Here is a 15324-nt window from a genome sequence, read left to right as displayed (position 1 = left end):
TGCTCGCTGAGCTGCAAGGTTCATTTACAGCTGTTTTGTTAGCCTACTAGGTGACATCTTCAGTGGGCCTCATGTGAAGCAATGCTGAAAATTCCTGCTTTCTATTTAGGTGTGGGTTGGTGATGTCACTTCCTGTGGTGATGTTATTTCCTGTGGTGAAATCACTTCCTGTTCCTTTTCTCAGAAGGTGGTAGATGGGGGTCTAACTCAACGTGTTTGTTGATAGAGTTCCGGTTTGAATGTCATGCTTCGAGGAATTCTCATGCGTGTCTTTGTTTGGCTTGTCCTAGGAGTTGTCCCAGTCGAAGTAGTGTCCTTCCTCATCTGTATGTGAGGATACTAGTGAGAGGGGTCATGTCTTTTTGTGGCTAGTTGGTGTTCATGTTTCCTGGTGGCTAGTTTTCTGCCTATTTGTCACAGTCCTTGCATGGTATTTTGTAAATGACATTAGTTTTGCTCGTTGTCTGTATAAGGTCTTTTAAGTTCATTAGCTGCTGTTTTAGTGTGTGGGTTGTGGGCTACCATGATGCCAAGGGGTCTGAGTAGTCTGGCAGTCATTTCTGAGATGTCTTTGATGTAGGGGAGAGTGGCTAGGGTTTCTGGACGTGTTTTGTCTGCTTGTTTGGGTTTGTTGCTGAGAAAGTGAGGACTGCAGATGCTGGGGATCAGAGCTTAAAAATGTGTTGCTGGAAAAGCGCAGCAGGTCAGGCAGCATCAAAGGAGAAGGAGAATCGACGTGCTTGGCACACCCTCCTCATTCCTGAAGGGTTTATGCCCGAAACGTCGATTCTCCTTCTCCTTTGATGCTGCCTGACCTGCTGCGCTTTTCCAGCAACACATTTTTAAGCTTTGTTGCTGAGAAATTGGCGACTGTGTTCAGTGGAGACCCATTCTTTTTGAATACACGGTATACGTGATTTTCCTCTGCCCTGCGTAGTTCCTCTGTGCTGCAGTGTGTGTTGACTCATTGAAATAATGCTCTGATGCAGTTTCGTTTGTGGGTATTAGGATGATTGCTTCTGTAGTTCAATATTTGGTCTGTAAGTGTTGTTTTTCTATAGACACTGGTTTGAAGTTCCCCATTGGGGATTCGCTCTACTGTGACATCTAGGAATGGCAGTTTGTTGTTGTTTTCCTCCTCTTTAGTGAATTTTATGCCTGCAAGAGTATTATTGATGGTCTTGAAGGTTTCCTCTAACTTGTTTCATTTAGTGATGACAAAGGAATCATCCACATGGTGGACCCAGAGTTTGGGTTGGATAGTTGGCAGAACTGTTTGCTCAAATCTCTGAATTACTGCCTGTGCTAAGAACCCTGATCTCTCTTGCACAAAGCCATGCTGATGACTCCTAATCAAACCCTGTATTTCCAAATGCATGTATATCTTATCCCTCAGAATCTTCCCAAGTGATTTACCTACCACAGATGTTAGGCTTAGTGGTCTATAGTTCCCAGGCTTTTCTTTGCAGCTCTCTTGAATAAGAGCACTTTTGCTAACACCTAGTCTTCCGGGACCTCACCCGTGCCTAACAATGATGCAAAAATATCAACCAGGGCCCGCATACTTTCTTCATTAGCCCCTTGCAGTGTTCTTAGATATATCTGTCTGGGGCCAGATTTATCCACCTTCACACATTCTAATATGTCTAAGACCTCCTCTACTGCGATATGGACTGCCCCCAAGATATCACCACCAACTTCCCCAAGTTGCCAAGTCTTCAGGTCTTCCCTCACATTAAACAGGGGAGAAATATTCATTCGTCTATCTCTTGCAGTTCCACACATATATGTCCGCTATGATCATTGAGGGGTCCTATTCTCTCTCTCTGGTTATTCTTTTTCCCTTAATATACTTGAAGAACCTCTCTGGATTCACCCTAATCTTCTCAGCCAAGGCTATCTCGTGCCCTGTTATCCATTTAGAGCCCTTATGACTGAATTAGTCACCATGGCTGGATTGCACCTGTTCCTTTGGTGAAGACAGGTGTAAAAGTATTCATTTAACATCAGGCACGTACTCAGAGTTTTGGTCCTAACCAGCCCTTCTTGACCTTTGCTCACTTTTTTCCTATTTGTGTCTAAAAAAAAATTTTGGGATTACTTTGGCTGTCAGTTGAGCTGGGAATGTACATTGTTTATGAGCTACGTGGAATCAGGATGATATTGAGCTATCTGGGCACTCTTCTGGATTGCAAAGACTTTTAACCAAGAGTTTGAAGGGAACCTATGTCGTTGCTTGGAAATGAAGCCAACAGTTTAATTTGGGCTGCAGGCAAATCTGATGTTGCAGGCAAATGACTTTGGAAAATTAACCTAGCAAAGCTTTCAGTAAAATGAGAGATGGGTTTTTTTTTCCCCTCAAATCTTTCACTTTAAAATTATGCCCTCTTGTTATCAATCCTGAGAGTAAGGTGAACAGCTACTTTTTATTCATTGTCCATGGTTTTCATAGTAGTGTACACCATCATCAGACATCGCCCACCACAATCTTTTCTGCTCCAAAGAAAATAACCCAAGCTTATTCAACTTATCTTCGTAGCCGATACACTCCATGCCAGGCAATATCCTGGTGAATTTCCTCTGCACCCCATCCAGTGTAATTATATCCTTCCTATAGTTGGTGACCAGAACTGCACACTGTACCCCTGCTGTGGCCAAGCCAAAGTTCTGTCCAGCTCCAAAATTATCTTCCTGCTCTTATAATTTATGCCATGACTGAAAGGCAAGCATCACGTAAGCAGCATTAACTATCCTATTAATTTGTTCTGCCACCTTCAGGGGGACTTGTGGACAAGATCGCTTTTTTGCCTCTGAGCTTCCTACCATCCTGCCATTTATTGAGTAATCCCTTGTTGAGTCTTGTTACTTCTTCAAAAGTCCATCATCTCTTATTTTATCAGGGTTAAACTCCATCTGTCACTGATCTACTCTTCTGACCAATCCATTTATATCTTCCTGTAACCTAACACCTTCCTCCTCACTGTCAACCATCTGGTCAATCTGTGTCATCTGCATACATACTTAGCATCCTTCCCACATTCTCATCAGCATCATTAGTGATGACTTACTGTATTCAGTTACAAGAAGAATAGTAGAGAGGAATTGCTTATGTTTCATCTGCAGAGTTTTGTGGACTCCAGCATTATATTTTATCCTTACCTTCCATAGCAGCCTGTAGAGCATTGATGGGGTCGATTTCTGTTATAATAACTCTGGCTCCAAAACTTCGCAGAGCCTGTGCACAACCTTTGCCCACATCACCATATCCTGCCACCACAGCTACTTTACCAGCAATCATAACATCAGTGGCACGCTTGATACCGTCAACAAGTGATTCTCGGCACCCATACAGGTTATCAAATTTGCTCTGGAGAAAGAAATGGAGAGTATTAAGAAACCAATAAAAGAACTTTTAAACTAAGTTTGCTGCCAACATACCTACTCCACTGTTTCCAGCTTCTTTCAAATACATCAACTCTTTGTTGGAAAAGAGTCCACGGAGGGATAGATTAACACACTAACTTATAGATCATTGGTTAGAGGGTCCTAATACAACTGCACCTAATCTACAATATCAGAAATTGGAGAAGGAGATCATACAGCCTCTTGAGCCAGTTTCACCATTGAATACAATCATAGCTGATCATCCAGCTCAACTCTATCCATTTTCACAGCCACTCTCTACATCCCTAAATTCTCAAAAAGATTAAATCATCTCCTGACCTCAACCTTAAACATACTCAACTAAGAGAGAGACTCAATCTCCTGTTCCATCATTCATTGAGATCATGGCTGACTGGTGATATAACACCATCTACTCGCCTTTACTCCAAATTCCTAAATATTTTAGGACAATAGAAATGTATCCATCTTACTTGCCATTAGCAGAATTTGTTTCAAATGTTCCATTCATTTCCTGCAATACTTCCCACTTTCACTTTGGAAATATCTTCTAACTTTCAGACTCAGTCATATAGCAGGGTAACAGACCCTTTGGTCCAAACATGTACCTAAATCAAACTAGACTTACCTACCTGCGCTTTGCCCATATTCCTCCAAACAATTCCTATGTATGAACCTGTCCAAAATGTTCTAACTGCACCTGCATCTATCACTTTCTCTAGCAGCTCATTCTACACATGAACCACTGTGTACTTTATGGATCCTTCTCCTCAAACCTTAAAAATTACCCCTAGTTTTGAACTCCCCTACCCTAGAGAAAAAGACTCTTGCAACTTACCTTATCCATGCCCCTAATGATTTCAACCTCCAATACTTCAGTGAAAAAAGTATGTCTTTCCAATCTATTTTTATCTATGAAATCCTCCATTCCCACCAACATCCTGGTAATTCCTTTTTGAACCCTTTCCAGTTTAAGAATATCCTTCCTATGACAAGATAACCAGAAATACACACAGTACTCTAGAAGAGACCTTGCCAACATTCTATACAACCTCAATGTGACGCCCCAACTCTTATACTCACAATCATAGAGCTGTACAGCATGGAAACAGACCCTTCAGTCCAACTCTTCTTTGCTGTCAAGATATCCTAATTTAATTTATTCCCATTTGCCAGCATTTGGCCCATATCCCTCAGCCCTTCTTATTCATATACCCATCCAGAAACCTTTTAAATGTTGTAATTATACTAGCCTCCATCACTCCTTCTTTCCCTTAAACCTATGCCCTCCAGTTTTGTACAGCATGGAAACAGACCCTTCAGTCCAACCCGTCCATGCCGACCAGATATCCCAACCCAATCTAGTCCCACCTGCCAGCACCCGGACCATATCCCTCCAAACCCTTCCTATTCATATACCCATTCAAATACCTCTTAAATGTTGCAATTTTATCAGCCTCCACCACATCCTCTGGCAGCTTATTCCATACACATACCACCCTCTGCGTGAAAAAGTTGCCCCTTAGGTCTCTTTTATATCTTTCCCCTGTCATCCTAAACCAATGCCCTCTAGTTCTGGACTCCCCAACCCCAGGGAAAAGACTTGGGGTTGGGGAGTCCAGTCACTTTAGTGGGAGTTTTCTACAGGCCCCCCCCCCCCCCCCCAAATAACAACAGAGACACAGAGAAGCAGATTGGGAGGCAGATTTTGGAAAGGTGCAGATGTAACAGGGTTGTTGTCACGGGTGACTAACTTCTCTAATATTGATTGGAACCTACATAATTCAAATATTTTGGATGGAATCGTTTTTGTCAGGTGTGTCCAGGAAGGGTTCCTGATGCAATATGTAGATAGGCCAATTAAAGGGGAGGCCATATTGGATTTGGTGCTTGGCAATGCACCATGCTAGGTGTCAGATCTCTCAGTGGCAGAGCATTTCGGTGATAGTGATCACAACTCCATGACCTTTATCGTACTCATGAAAAAGGATAGGAGCAGATTGTATGGGAAAATATTTAATTGGGGGAGGGGGAATTACAATGCTATTAGGCAGGAACTGGGCTCCTAAATTGGGAACAGATGTTCTCAGGGAAATGCACAACAGAAATGTGGAGGTTGTTTAGGAAGCCTGTGCTGGACAGGTTTATCCCACTGAGGCAAGGAAAGGATAGTAGAGTGAAGGAATCTTGGGTGACAAGGGATGTGGAACATCTAGTCAAATGGAAGAAGGAAGCTTAAAGTTGAGGAGGCAAGGATCAGACAGAGCTTTAAAATTATACAAGGTAGCCAGGAAGGAACTGAAGAATGGACTGAGGAAAGATAGAAGGGGGGATGAAAAAGCTTTAGGGGGTAGGATTAAGGAAAACCCCAAGACAGTCTACACTTATCTGAGGAACCAGAGGATGGCCAGAGTGAGGGTAAGGCCAATCAGGGTTAATGGAGAGGACTTGCACCTTGAGTCGGACCAAGTAGAGGAGATCCTTAATGAATTCTTTGTTTCAGTATTCACTACTGAGAAGGACCTTGACATTTGAGGCGGTCATGCCTCCCAAACCTTATTGAATTCTTTGAGGATGTGACAAAACACATTGAAGGTAGAGCAGTTGATGTAGTGTACATGGATTTGAGCAAGGCGTTTGATAAGGTTCCCAGTGGTAGATTCGTTCAGAAAGTAAGGAGGCATGGGATACAGGGAAACCGATCTGTCTTGATACAGAATTGGCTGGCCCATAGAAGACAGAGTGGTGTTAAATGGAAAGTACTCAGCTTTGAGCTCAGCAATGAGTGGGGTTCCACAAAAATCAGTTCTGGGACCTCTGCCCTTTGTGATTTTTATAAATGACTTGGAAGAAGTGGATTAGTAAGTTTGCTGATGACAAAGGTTGGAAGAGTTTTGGATAGTGTGGTGAGCTGTTGTAGGTTGCAATGGGACATTGACAGTATGCAGAATTGGGCTGATAAGTGCCAGATGGAATTCAACCTGGAAAAGTGTGAAGTCGATCAGTTTGGAAGGTCGAATTTCAATGCAGAATACAGCGTTAAAAACAGGATTTTTGGCATTGTGGAGAAAAAGAGGGATCTTGGGTTCATGTCCATAGACCCCTCAAAGTTGCCACCCAAGCTGATAGCGTTGTTAAAAGTAGCATATGGTGCGTTGGCTTTCATTAGCAGGGGGATTGAGTTCAACAGCCTCGAGGTTATGCTGTAGCTCTATAGAGCCCAAGTCAGACCATGCTTGGTATATTGCATTCAGTTCTGGTCACCTCATTATAGAAAGGATGCAGAAGCTTTAGAGAGGGTACAAAGATTTACCAGGATGCTGCCTGGACTAGAGTGCATTTGTTATGAAGAATGGTTGAAGTAGTTAGGGTTTTTCTTGTCGGAGCGAAGAAGGATGAGAGGTTACTTGATAGAGGTGTACATGATGTTGAGACATAGATAAAGTGGATAGCCAGAGACTTTTTCCCCAGGGTCCATCATGAGGTGACATAACTTTAAGGTAATCGGAGAAGGTTTAGGGTAGCTTTTAGATGTAGGTTCTTTACAGAGTGGTGGGTGCATGAAATGCACTGCCAGCAGTGGTAGTAGAGTCAGATACATTAGGTACATTTAAACGACTCTTGGATAGGCACATGGAAGATAGTACAATGAAGGGTATGTAAGTTAGTCTGATCTTAGTAGGAAAAAAGACTGTCAACATTGAGGGCCAAAGGACCTGTATTGTGTTATGCTGTTCTAAAATAATTGAAGCTTGTCAGAAAGGCATGATGATAATCTACATGTCAACTAGGAAAGTCAGTTGGGCAAAGGTAGCCTAGATGGAAGAATTCCCTGAATGCTTTCAGGAAAGTTTCTTAGAACAGCAGGTTTTGAAATGTACCAGAGAGCAGACTATAGTAGATCTGGTTGTTGTGGTTCTGTTTGCCGAGCTGGAAGTTTTTGTTGCAAACGTTTCGTCCCCTGGCTAGGCGACATCATCAGTGCTTGGGAGCCTCCTGCGAAGCGCTTCTTTGATGTTTCCTCCGGTGTTTATAGTGGTCTGTCCCTGCCGCTTCCGGTTGTCAGTTTCAGCTGTCCGCTGTAGTGGTTGGTATATTGGGTCCAGGTCGATGTGTTTGTTGATGGAGTTTCATCCACAAACTCCATCAACAAACACAGAACACAATAGAATAAATTTCCCATAACTAGAGATCTAAGGCCTGATAGTCTTTGCCTGCTGTGCCATTCAATAAGATTATGGTTGATCTTTTCGTGGACTCAGCTCCACATACCCTCACCATAACCTTTAATTCTTTTACTGTTCAAAAATCTATCTTTGCCTTAAATATTCAATGAGGCAGCCTCAAGGACTTCACTGGGCAGAGAATTCCATAGATGCGCAACCCTTTGGGTGAATAAATTACTCAATTCAGTTCTAAATCTGCTCCCTCTTATTTTGAGGCTATGGCCCCTCATTCTAATTTCACCTGCCAGTGGAAACAACATCTCTGCTTCTACCTTATCTATTCTCTTCATAATTTTATATCAGAATCCCCCCCCCCCCATTCATTCTTCTAAATTTCAATAAGTATAATCCCAGTTTAGGAGAAAGTGAGGACTGCAGATGCTGGAGATCAGAGCTGAAAATGTGTTGCTGGAAAAGCGCAGGTCAGGCAGCATCCAAGGAGCAGGAGAATCGACGTTTCGGGCATGAGCCCTTCTTCAGGAAGAAGATTCCTGAAGAAGGGCTCATGCCCGAAACGTCGATTCTCCTGCTCCTTGGATGCTGCCTGACCTGCTGCACTAAGCCCAGTTTACTCAATCTCTCCTCACAAACCAACCCTCTCAACTCCAGAATCAACCTGGTGGACCTCCTCTGCAACCAATCCAGTGCCAGTACGTTTTTTCTCAAGTTACAAGACCAAAACTATACACAGTATCCCTTTCAGGAATTACTGCAGTCAGTGAGGATCCCAGAGGACTGGAAAATGGCTAAAATGACACTCTGTTTGAGAAGGGATGGGAGTGAAGATAGGAAACTCTAGGCCAGTTAGTCTGATCTCAGTCATTGGTAAGGTTTTAGAATCCACTGTAAAGGATGAGATTGCAGAGTACTTGGAAGCGCATAGAAAATAGGACCCAGTCATCACAGATTCATCAATGGGAAGGTCACCCTCAATAAGTCTGTTAGAATTGTTTGAGGAGGTAACAAGTTAGACAAAGGACAGCCAGTGGATATGATACATTTGGTTTTCCAAAAGGCTTTTGGCAAGGTGCTGCACAGAAGTCTGCTAAAGATAGGAGCCCACAGTGTTAGGGCCAAGGTAGTGCCATGGGTAGAGGATCAGCAGAAGGCAGAGAGTGGAGATAAATAGGCCTTTTTCAGGATGGCAGCCGGAGTTCCACAGGGGTCAGTGTTGGGACTAGAACTATGCAGTTATATATTAACAATCTGGACAAAGGAACTGAGGGTGTTACACTAAGTTTGCAGATGACACAAAGATAGGTGGAGAGACAGGTAGTTTTGAAGAAATAGGGAGGCTGCAGAAGGACTTGGACAGGTGAGGAGGATGTGCAAGGAAGTGGAAAATGGAATATAATATGATTAACTTAGTGTGCAAAACTGGCCCTTCGGCCCAACAAGTCCATACCGACCCTCCGAAGAGCGACCCACCCAAACCCATTCCCCTACATTTACCCCTTCACCCAACACTACGGGCAATTTAGCATAGCCAATTCACCTAACCTGCACATTTTTGGACTGTGGGAGGAAACCGGAGCACCTGGAAGAAATCCACACAGACACGGGGAGAATGTGCAAACTCCACACAGACAGTTGCCTGAGGCGGGAATTGAACCCCAGGTTCTGGCGCTGTTAGGCACTGTGCTGCCCATGGGAAAGAATGAGGTTAAGCACTTTGGTAGGAAGATTGGAGGGGTAGACTATTTTGTAAATGTGGAAAGGCTTCTGAAATCTAAGGCACAAAGGGACTTGGGAATCCTAGTTCATGGTGCTCTTCAGGTTAACATGTAGCTTGAGTTGGCAATTAGGAAGGCAAATGCAATGTTTGCATTCATTTCAACAGGACTAGAACACAAGAGCAGAGATATACTTGCTGAAGCTGTATAAGGCTCTGCTCAGACCATACTTGAAAATATTGTGAACAGGTTTGAGCCCCTTATCTAAGGATGTATTGTACTGGTTTTGAAGGAGTCCAGAAGAGGTTTACAAGAATGATCATGGAGATAAAGTACTTGTCATCAGGAGCGGTTGAGGACTCTGTCTGTACTCTGGATTTTTAGAAGGATATGGGGGCGATTTCACTGAAGCTTAAAGAATACTGAGTGAAGACAGATAAAATGTTTCTATTAACAGGAGAAACTAGGACCCAAGGGTACAGCCTGAAAGCAAACAGACAACCTTTTAGAACCGAGATGGAGGAGAGAGTGTGTGGTGAATCTGTGGAACTCATTGCTGAAGGAGGCCACGTCATTAAGTGTATTCAAGACAGAGATAGATCAGTTCTTGATTAATCAGGGGATCGAGGGTTACAAGCAGAAGACAGGAGAATGGAGTTGATAAGCATATCAGTCATGATCGAATGGTGGAGCAGACTGCATGAGCTGAATGACTAATTTTATGTTCTTGTATAATCAACTATAAAAGGAAAGGATAGACAGACATCTGGTTAATAATGATGTGATTGCAAACAGGAAACTTTGTTGGAGTTTTCTTGAAGGTCTTACTATCAACATTAATACATAGAACAATACAGCAAAGAACAGGCCCTTCGGCCCACGATGTGCCGAACATTTGTCCTAGCTTAAGCACCCATCAATGTACCTATCCAATTGCTGCTTAAAGGTCACCAATGATTCTGACTCTGCACTCCCACAGGCAGCGCTTTCCATGCCCCCACCACCCTCTGGGTAAAGAACCTACCCCTGACATCTCCCCTATACCTTCCACCCTTCACCTTAAATTTATGTCCCCTTGTAACACACTGTTGTACCCGGGGAAAACGTTTGATTGTCTACTCTATCTATTCCCCTGATCATCTTATACACCTCGATCAAATCACCCCTCATCCTTCTCCGTTCCAATGAGAAAAGGCCTAGCACTCTCAACCTATCCTCGTATGACCTATTCTCCATTCCAGGCAACATCCTGGTAAATCTTCTCTGCACCCTCTCCAAAGCTTCCACATCTTTCCTAAAGTGAGGTGACCAGAACTGCACACAGTACTCCAAATGTGGCCTAACCAAAGTCCTGTACAGCTGTAACATCACTTCATGACTCTTGAATTCAATCCCTCTGCTAATGAACGCTAATACACCATAGGCCTTCTTACAAGCTCTATCCACCTGAGTGGCAACTTTCAAAGATCTATGAACATAGACCCCAAGATCCCTCTGCTCCTCCACCTTACTAAGAACTCTACCGTTAACCCTGTATTCCGCATTCTTATTTGTCCTTCCAAAATGGACAACCTCATACTTGGCAGGGTTGAACTCCATCTGCCACTCCTCAGCCCAGCTCTGCATCATATCTAAGTCCCTTTGCAGCCGACAACAACCCTCCTCACTATCCACAACTCCACCAATCTTTGTATCGTCTGCAATTTTACTGACCCACCCTTGGACTCCCTCTTCCAAGTCATTAATAAAAATTACAAACAGCAGAGGACCCAGAACTGATCCCTGCGGAACTCCACTTGTAACCGGGCTCCAGGCTGAATATTTACCATCTACCACCACTCTCTGACTTCGACCGGTTAGCCAGTTTTCTATCCAACTGGCCAAATTTACCTCTATCCCATGCCTCCTGAATTTCCGCATAAGCCTACCATGGGGAACCTTATCAAATGCCTTACTAAAGTCCATGTATACTACATCCACTGCTCTACACTCATCCACATGCTTGGTCACCTCCTCAAAGAATTCAATAAGACGTGTAAGGCAAGACCTACTCTTCACAAATCCGTGCTGGCTGTCCCTAATCAAGCCGTGTCTTTCCAGATACTCAAATCTTATCCCTCAGTACCCTTTCCATTACTTTGCCTACCACCGAAGAAAGACTAACTGGCCTGTAATTCCCGGGGTTATCCCTATTCCCTTTTTTGAACAGGGGCACAACATTCGCCACTCTCCAGTCCCCTGGTACCACCCCTGTTGACAGTGAAGACGAAAAGATCATTGCCAACAGCTCTGCAATTTCCTCTCTTGCTTCCCACCTAATCCTAGGATATATCCCGTCAGGCCCGGGGGACTTGTCTATCCTCAAGTTATTCAAAATGTCCAACACATCTTCCTTCCTAACAAGTATCTCCTCTAGCTTACCAGTCCATTTCACACTCTCCCCTTCAACAATACCATCCCTCTCGTTTGTAAATACTGAAGAAAAGTACTCATTCAAGACCTCACTTATCTCTTCAGACTCAATACACAGTCTCCCACTACTGTCCTTGATCGGACCTACCCTCGTTCTCGTCATTCTCATGTTTCTCACATACGCATAAAATGCCTTGGGGTTATCCTTGATCCTATCCGCCAAAGATTTTTCATGCCTTCTCTTAGCTCTCCTAATCCCTTTCTTCAGCTCCCTTCTGGCAATCCTGTATCCCTCCAATGCTCTGTCTGAACCCTGTTTCCTCAACCTTATGTAAACCCCCTTCTTCCTCTTTACAAGACATTCAACCTCCCTCGTCAACCAAGGTTCACTCACACGACCATCTCTTTCCTGCCTGACAGGTACATACATATCAAGGACACATCGTATCTGTTCCTTGAAAAAGTTCCACATTTCCACGACATCCTTCCCTGACAGCCTATGCTCCCAACTTATGCTCCTCAGATCCTGTCTTACAGCATCGTATTTACCCTTCCCCCAATTGTAAAACCTACCCTGTTGCACGCACCTATCTCTCTCCATAACCAAGGTGAAAGTCACAGAATTGTGGTCACCATCACCAAAATGTTCACCCACTAACAAGCCCAACACTTGTCCCGGTTCGTTACCAAGTACCAAATCCAATATGGCCTCCCCTCTGGTCAGGCAATCTACATACTGAGTTAGAAAAGCTTCCTGTACACACTGCACAAACACCGCCCCATCCAATCTACTTGATCTAAAGAGCTTCCAATCAATGTTTGGGAAGTTGAAATCACCCATGACTACTACCCTGTGGCTTCTGCACTTTTCCAAAATCTGTTTCCCAATCTGTTTCTCTACATCTCTGCTGCTATTGGGGGGCCTATAGTAAACACCCAACAAGGTGACTGCACCTTTCCTATTTCTGACTTCAGCCCATACCACCTCCAAAGGCAGATCCCCCTCGAACTGCCTTTCTGCAGCCGTTATACCATTTCTAATTAGCAACGCCACCCCCCCCTCCTTTTTTACCACCCTCCCTAATCTTACTGAAACATCTGTAACCAGGAACCTCCAACGACCATTCCTGTCCCTCTTCTATCCACATTTCCATGATGCCACAACATCGTAGTCCCAGGTACCGATCCACGCCTTAAGTTCACCCACCTTATTTCTGAACATTGATAAAAGGAAAGTCGATGCACATAACAGATATTGAGAATAATGTTTTCAGACATGTTATGATGCATCTCTGCAGCAGGTGGAATATGAATCTGGGACTTCTGCCCAAACAGTAGGGATATCACCACTGCACCCAAAACAAACCATGTCCAATGAAAACTCAGGACTGTCAGAAAAATTTTGATTAGTTTGATAAGACCATAATAAATAGGAACAGAGTAGCTCATTCAGCCACTCCTGCCTGCTTCGCCATTCAATATGTTCACGACTGATCCAAAATGCCTCATATTCACTTTCTTTCCTTTCACCTGTAATGGTCTATTCCTAGACTGATCAAGAAGCTCTCACAGCTGTAAATTTATACAAAGACTTTGCCCCCACTGCTCTCTGTGGCATGAAGTTCCTAAGACACTTAACCCACAGAAAAGCAATTCCTCATCTCAGTCTTATATTTGGACTCATTTATTACACTTTCTGGTCCTAGATTCTCCGATGAGGGGAAACCTATTTTTTCCATTAACTCATGGAACATGGGTGTTGCAGACTGGTCCGACATTTATTGTCTGTCCCTAGATGCCCTTCAGAACCTGATGGTGAGCTGCTTTCTTGACCAGCTGCAGTCACCATTCACTAGGTTGATCCTCAAAAGCCCTCAGACTGCATTCCAGGAGTTTACCCCAGCAACAGTGAAGGAACTGCAACGTATTTTCAAGTAGGATGGCGAGTGGCTTGAAAAGGAACTTGTACATGATCATATTCCCATACGTCTGCTGTCCTTTTACCTCTATCTTGAACTAGATAGATTTGGTCGTGGATTGGAAGGTGCTGACTAAGGACCTTTGATGAATTTCTACAGTGCACTTTGTAGATGGTACACATTGCTGCTACTAAGCGTCAGTGCTAAGTCAATTCTTGTGAATATATTGCAAATCAAGCAGGCTACTTTGTCCTGAAAGGTGTTGAGCTTCTTGAATGTTATTGGAGCTACAACCATCAGACAAGTGGGAAGTATTCCATCACATTCCTGACTTGTGCCTTGTATTGAATTACTTGCTGCAGTATTCCTAGCCTCTGACCTGCTGTTGTAATCGCTATGTTTATGTACTGAGTCCAGTGGAGTTTCTGGTCAATGGTAATCCCAAGAATATTGATAGTGGAAGCATTCAGTGATGATTGTTCCTTGACATTCAAATGCACTATGGTTAGATTGTCTCGTATTGGACATGGTCAGTGCATGGCATGTGTGTGGTGCAAATGATACTACTGTCCAGGTCATGTTGCATTTGAACAAGGATTGCATTCGTGGAATCTCACAAGGTGCTGAACACTGTGCAATCAATGGAAATCACGCACTTATGATGGAGGGAAGGTCATTGATGAAACAACTGACGATGATTGGGCCTATGATACTACCCTGATGAACCACTGCAGAAATGAGGTGACTGACTTGCAACAACCACAGTCAACTTCCTGTGCGCTAAATAAGATTCCAAAAACCATCTCAGCATTTACCCTGTCAAACTCCTTAAGAATGCTATAATTTCAATAAAATCACCTTTCATTCGTAAGAATACAAGAACCAGGAGGAGTAAGTCATCTGGTCCTTTGAGCCTACTCCGCCCAATGGTTAGATCACTCCATCACTGGATCATTCATGGCTGATCTTTTCATGGCCTGATCTCCAATTACAACACTTTCCCATAACCCTTAATTCCATTGCTGTTCAAAAAGTTATTAGTTTTAAAAACACATTCAATGAGGAAGCCTCAACTGGGCAGGGAATTCCAGATTCACAACCCTTTGGGTGAAGAAGTTCCTTCACAATTCAGTCCTAAATCTGCTCCCCCTAATTTTGGGGCTATGCCCTCTTGTTCTAGTTTCATCCAACAGTGGAAACATCCTCTCTACTTCTATCATATCTATTCATAGAGTTATAGAGTCACAGACATGTACAGCATGGAAACAGACCCTTCGGTCCAACCTGTCCACACCGACCAGATATCCCAACCCAATCTAGTCCCACCTGCCAGCACCTGGCCCATATCCCTCCAAACCCTTCCTATTCATATACCCATCCAAATGCCTTTTAAATGTTGCAATTGTACCAGCCTCCATCACATCTTCTGGCAGTTCATTCCATACACATATCACCCTCTGCGTGACAAAGTTGCCCCTTAGGTCTCTTTTATATCTTTCCCATCTCACCCTAAACCTATGCCCTCTAGTTCTGGACTCCCCCACCCCAGGGAAAAGACTTTTTATCCTATCCATGCCCCTCAATTTTGTAAACCTCTAAGGTCACCCCTCAGCCTCAGACGCTTCAGGGAAAACAGCCCCGCCTGTTCAGCCTCTCCCTATAGCTCAAATCCTCCAACCCTGGCAACATCCT

The 15324-nt window shown here is 43.7% G+C and overlaps 1 protein-coding gene across 1 annotated transcript in view; it reads right to left on the bottom strand.

Moving 5' to 3' along the window:
- ahcy (adenosylhomocysteinase) overlaps positions 1–15324 on the bottom strand; it is a 102450-nt gene that overhangs the window by 47491 nt on the left and 39635 nt on the right. The window contains exon 5 of the mRNA XM_043710997.2: positions 3160–3367. Coding sequence (XP_043566932.1) covers positions 3160–3367 — 208 coding nt within the window. The remainder of the gene's footprint in view (positions 1–3159; positions 3368–15324) is intronic.

Source organism: Chiloscyllium plagiosum, unplaced genomic scaffold, assembly GCF_037043375.1.
Source record: "Chiloscyllium plagiosum isolate Xiang-an unplaced genomic scaffold, Cpla_swu_hap1 HiC_scaffold_15, whole genome shotgun sequence".
NCBI classification, from domain to species: Eukaryota; Metazoa; Chordata; class Chondrichthyes; order Orectolobiformes; family Hemiscylliidae; genus Chiloscyllium; species Chiloscyllium plagiosum.
The sequence above is the reverse complement of the archived record's forward strand: the minus strand, read 5'-3'. Positions and strand labels throughout refer to the sequence as shown.